Raw genomic sequence first — 6,274 nt, 5'->3', positions numbered from 1 at the left:
CTATATGCCATCAGCCCCAACAACAAAACCCAGGAACACCAAGCGTTTTGTAACAAAATGACACTTCTTAAAATTAACAAACAACTGATTCTTCCGTAAAGCAAGCAAAACTGCTCTCAAGTGCTCCTTATGCTCAATTTCATTGCGATTATAGATCAAAATATCATCAAAGTAGACGACGACGAACTTTCCAATAAATGATTTTAGTACCTGATTCATTGTTCTCATGAAGGTGCTCGGTGCATTGGATAGGCCAAAAGGCATGACCATCCACTCATATAACCCATCCTTCGTCTTGAACGCCGTCTTCCACTCATCACCAGGGCGAATCCGGATTTGATGGTAGCCGCTTCGTAAGTCAATTTTGGAGAAGACCTTGGCTCCTTCTAACATGTCGAGCATATCATTCAAACGGGGTATGGGAAACCGGTATTTTACTGTTATCCTGTTGATCGCACGGCTGTCCACACACATACGCCAACTCCCATCCTTCTTCGGCGTCAAAAGTGCAGGCACCGCGCACGGACTCATGCTCTCCCGGATCAGCCCCTTCTTGATCAAATCTTCAACTTGTTGCTGCAGAATTTTGCTCTCCTTGGGACTCATGCGGTAATGAGGCAGATTGGGAAGACTTGCACCAGGCACCAAATCAATATGGTGCTGAATATCTCGCATGGGAGGCAGTCCATTTGGTAACTCTGCAGGAGTGATGTCTTTGAACTCTGTCAACAATTCTTTGAACTCCTCGGGCACCTGCTGCAGGATAGGCATCTCTGTCCCCTTAACAATTAACACCATAACCTCTTCAGCCCCCTTGAGCTCCGCCATGAACTGCGCACTAGAAACTGCAAGGAAAGACTTCCCCTCCACTTGAGAAGTTTTGGGGGTAGGCTTCTCTTTCATGGGCACCAACAGAATTTTCCTACCCTGCCATCTGAACAAGTATGTGTTGTCTCGGCCCCTGAATGTAACATCTGTGTCATGCTGCCATGGACGCCCGAGTAGAACATGACATGCATCCATATCCACCACATCGCATACCACTTCATCCTTGTAGTACCTCCCGATGGACAAGGGCACCCTGCATACATTTTCTACCCTCGTTTCAGCTCCTTTCTTAATCCATCCAATCTTATAAGGAGACGGGTGCTTTTCTGTCTTCAATCCCATTGCACGAACCAACGCAGAGGAAACAATGTTTTCGCTGCTGCCGCTGTCAATAATCACGTTGCACACAGTTTTGTTGATAGTGCAGCAAGTTTTGAAAATGCTGTGGCGTTGCGATTCTTCTTCATTCTTCGGGGCAAATAAAATTCGCTGAACTACAAAGGAGGCCGGAACTCCCTGATCCGGCACCGTCACCTCGACGTCTTCATCGTCGGTCTGCCCCTCTTCATGATCCTCCTCCTCATGCGGCATTTCTTCTTCATCCTCAGCTTCGACTACATGGACTGGCCGTCGCCTCGGACACTCGTTAGACCGATGCCCAACCTCCTGACATCTGTAACATTTTATAGGCATGGGTCTCTCGTAGGGGTTGCCATTACCTTTTGGGGCCGCCTGCTGCCTGCTGAAATTTCCAGCTCCTCTCGATGTGGATATCGGTGGTGGTTGACTAGAGGTGGCCGCCCCTTCAACAGTCTTCGGCTTTGCTATGGTGGAGCGCGAGGATGATGCTCTATTCATGGGCTGAAATTGGTGTGCCTTTCGTGTCGCCTGCGCCTCGAGTTTTAAGGCCAAACTTGTGGCTTCCGTCAGACTCCACACCGGATATAAATCCACCTGATCTCTGATGGCTGGCTTCAACCCACCAATGTACCTTGCCACTTGCTGATTTTCTGTTTCTGACAAGTTGTTGCGGGCATTGAGGCGGTTGAATTCATCAGTGTATTCGGTCACCGTCCGAGGGCCCTGTCGGCAATTCTGGTATTGATGGTAGAGCGCTTGCTCGTAGTCAGGTGGGAGGAAACGGCCACGCAAATGTTGCTTCATCTTGCGCCAGGTGGTGATCTGCATCTTCCCTTGCCGTAGACGGTTATGTTGCAGTTGATCCCACCATGCAGATGCTCCACCCTTTAATTTATACGCGACCAACTTCACTTTCTTCTGATCTGGGATCTCCATATAATCAAAAAATTTTTCTACTTCGGCCAACCAGTCCAAAAATCCCTCAATGTGGAGATTGCCGTTGAATGCAGGGAGGTCTACTTTCAATCTGAAATCAGGGGAGCCCCTGTCACGAGCGCCACCAGGGAACCTATTTCTCATGGGTTCCATATTTCTCCCTCCTGCATAGGCCCTGTTCATCCGTGGATATGGCTCCTGCACTTCGTCAGCGATTGCATCTTCATCAGGGGGCCAAGCGTCAAAAGCCAAATCTCCACGGTTAAGTCCTCGGTCGAACCCATCACGCCTGCGGCCCACATGACCTTGATTTCCCCAGGGTCGTTGCCCACGGAACTCAGTGGCTTCGCTGAAGACGCCGTCCCCAACCTGGGCTCGCCGGTGGTCGAATGCCTCCGGCCGGTTCCTCCGCGGGCGCTGCCCCTCGCCGCCGTCGTTAGCCGCTCCCCCGTCGGGAAGGCCTCGCTCGAAGTGTCCTCCGGCCCGTTTGCCCCCAACGGAACCGAAGAAGTCACCTGGATGCAGTCGCGGTCCACCAAACGCCCTGTGGACCGCTTCCTCTTCTTCCTCGTCGGACGTCTCCGGAAGAATCCGTTGCCGACGTCGGTGGGGTGGATCCCGTGCCGGCACCGGTGGACCGTGAGGGAGATCCTCACGGGCTTGCAGTCGCTCCCGGTTGATGTCGACGCGCATGCTTTGAAGGGCTTGTTGGATGTCACGGACGGCTCCTTCCAAGCCGCGGACGGCCGCCCACAACGCCGGCATCCCGCGATCTTCATCACCGGGAGGAGCACTCGCCACACCGCCATCTGCCATCGAACCAGGGAAAGCCTCGCTCTGATACCAAATGATGCGGGAAGCGTGGGGAAGATGAAGACCCCTGTTCTGCGGCTGAATCCACAACCAAACAGAGGGGAAAACAGGGAGAAGTTGGGCTCGAACAGAGCTTTGTGTTTTTTTCTTTCAATTCCTGGAAAACAATGAAGAAGAAGGAGGCGGCGCTCCTTCACGACCTTTTATACATAACCACCCCCTAAATCCCTAATCACAATCCTAATCAAACAGACTCCTAATACAACTTAACTCAAACCCTAAACAAGCTTAATTGGAAATTAACTTGATTAAACAAGGACTCAGTTAGACTCAACCTTAACCAGAAATTAAAAAAAAACAAATCACCTAATCAAAGCTCCATGCTGGGTTTCATAATGGTCCTGCATCATGTGCCCTTCTTTAACTCAAGTTTCCACTAGAAAAATGATGCTGCACCAACCACGTCAATTTATACAAGGCAGACCCCCTTGTTTTTTAGTTGACTAAAAGAATTGTTTGGTTTTTTATATTTTTACCTTTCAAGATACACATAATTTTCATCCAACCTTGCTACCATTGGCAGCATCAAGAATTGCCATCCTCCATACCATGTCACATGCACCTCCAGATTTATGGCCGACTTGTGACATAATTAGACATGCCCAAAAAATGTTTTCTAACTATACATAACAGTGACCCCTTAGGACTAATAGTTCCGGTAACACTTAGCTAGGTATCTAGAGTCAAAATTAAGCATCCAAATCAGCAGAAATTGTTGAAATAATGAAAGATACTTTATGGTGTCTTTGTTCTAGGATTTATCAGCATGCAGACTTTATTAATCTCATGATATCATTTTAGATCTCGGAGGTTTAGGCAGTGGTCCCGAGATTCCGAAGCTACCCACCCAACAACCGAGCTACAAAGTCAATATCAGGGTCACATCAACCAAAGTATCAGAATCTCCTGCCCACAAGGAAAGCACCCATTTTGCAATGCTCCCATCCGTGGTGCCAGGAAGCTTCATTAGTCTTGGCATGTGGATAGACAAAGCTGGTAAAGATTGAGAACAAAGACAGCAACAGCTAGATGAAATAAAATAACACAGGTGGAAGAGCATGGGTTGCATTGTTTAATCTCATATGACGCTAAAGTCCAAGATACAAAAGTATATTCCCTTACAAGAATTCATATATATGATTGTGCGTCGAGTGTGACTTGGTTAGTTGGATTGTGACTCGATTCATGTGTCTAAATGCACTGAACGTCTCCATTATTGCTTTGAGGAGTTGAGGACGGCTCCAAGTAGGAAGGAGGATAGAAGGCTACTGTTGTTGACTTCAATTTTATGAGCTTGACCGACTTTTGGACCCCTAGACTTCACGTGTCAGATGGCTTTTGAATTTGGTCCGCAAATGCTGGCTTGGTGCATTAGATGATACAGATTCAGAACAAATCAGGAAAAAAAAAAAATTATTAGCGGTTCGATCTCAATGAAATAGCAGGATGCTCAAATTTGGAATTAAGGACTGGGCTTCATGTATATTTGTGATAGTAATATTACATGCTGACAGACGAATTGGATCAGATTGTTACCCTGGGTGAATTGCACAATATACGCTTTGGTACCATTTTCGGCCAGAAACTCATATTTTAATGCTTATTTTCATACGAAGGAAAGAGGAAAAATTAGTTTGAATTCAATTTAATTTGTTCGCTGTCCTTACATGATTATATTAAATACTTATTTTATACATACATACACAAACATTCGTACATTTATGCGCAAGCATGCGCGCATATATATATATATATATATATATATATATTTGCATGCATGTGCACTTGGGTTCATGGCCTAGGCCACTATTAGGCCCATCTGTGAGGCAAGGCCGGCCCGTTATTATAATAGGGGTCGTGCCTCGTTGCTGTCCATAACATCTTAACCCAGCCTCCTCTCTACCGCCTCATACTTTTCTCTCTTCATGTCTCTATCTTTCATTCTCGCTCTCTTACTCTATCTTTCATTCTCGCTCTTACACTCTCTTGCCATGCGGAGGAGCTACTACTTGAGATAAGGGCCAATGAGTTATGTATGTATGTATATACATGCATATGTTTATATCACATCTTAGCAATTTAGCTAGTGACTAAGAGTAAGAGCCATCTAGATTAAGGTAATTGAATCAAAGTAATCAAAGTAAGTAAGAATTGCATGTTTTTTGTTAAGGCTAAATAAAATTCAGCTATGAAAATCATACAAAAGGCAGAAAATTGAGCCGAATAGGTATAATTTGGCCAAATCGAAAAGTTAAGTCTTGGATGTGAATGATGGTCGACAAAAGATTGAGGCAATCATGCCATTTTAGATTTCTAATAATAGAGGATTTCCTTATAGGTTGAATAAGAGGAGATGGTCAACACAAGCTACGTCAGGATGAGTTGAAAGCTTGTAAGGCATGATTATCGGTCTGGTGGTTATAGAATAATCATGCTTGTGCATAGTTGGAAGACAGTTGACGGTAGTTATTAGAACTACTAGGAGTAGAAATCTAACATGGAACTACTAGGAGTAGAAATTTAAGATAAGAAGTAACCATCAGAGTAGACAATTATTGTATTTGTGGGCAGGTATTATATTATTATAAATAAGTGAAAAAAATACTCTATAAAGATTCTTAGACTATCAATCTCATTAGTTTATCTTTATCTTTATCTTTACCATAATTATTTATTCTAAGAGTAGGCAAAATTTAGCCTTTTACTATAACTAGAGCTACGCCCTTACTATAGCATAGCACTATCCTTCTATCACAGCCGAGTGCTGTATCCTTCTATCGTAGCCCAATGCTACACCTCCATCCATTCCCATCTTCTTTAACTGATGGTGTGATAGTATTGAAAGTTCTTAAAAGTCAAGACACATGAATCTATGTTACTTTCTATTCTCCATTCGACTCATACTTTTTCGGTTGCCCAACATTGGTGGCACACCTATGCACATATTTAAGCCTCACCCAATTAAACTTGATGAGCTACTCTTCACGTCCACCAACCAAGCTTTTTAAGGATCTCGAGTTTTCTAGTTCTTTTGGAAAGGGATGGAAAGTATGGCAACAAATTAACTTTCTAGCATGCTCGGTGGGATACTATGTAGTCATCATCACAATGTCTCCAATGGGATACTACAAAGAAAGCAACCACTATATTAGCACTATTTTTGAAACAGTATGCAACATCTTCAACTCTCATAGAAAGATAGTTTGGAAGACTTAGTTCTATGCAATCCGTTTCGCGAAGCTATGGTATATTCTAGTGAGTTCCATAAATAAAGATA

At 44.6% G+C, this 6,274-nt stretch overlaps 1 protein-coding gene across 1 annotated transcript; it reads right to left on the bottom strand.

The window, feature by feature from the left end:
* On the bottom strand, positions 1 to 2,940 carry LOC120113183. Its single transcript, XM_039133997.1, has one exon. The coding sequence runs from the start codon at positions 2,938 to 2,940 to the stop codon at positions 1 to 3; it is 2,940 nt and encodes a 979-aa protein (XP_038989925.1).
* Positions 2,941 to 6,274: the final 3,334 nt, after the last annotated feature.

The sequence above is a fragment of the Phoenix dactylifera genome, chromosome 14 (genome assembly GCF_009389715.1).
Source record: "Phoenix dactylifera cultivar Barhee BC4 chromosome 14, palm_55x_up_171113_PBpolish2nd_filt_p, whole genome shotgun sequence".
Classification (NCBI taxonomy): domain Eukaryota; kingdom Viridiplantae; phylum Streptophyta; class Magnoliopsida; order Arecales; family Arecaceae; genus Phoenix; species Phoenix dactylifera.
The sequence above is the reverse complement of the archived record's forward strand: the minus strand, read 5'-3'. Positions and strand labels throughout refer to the sequence as shown.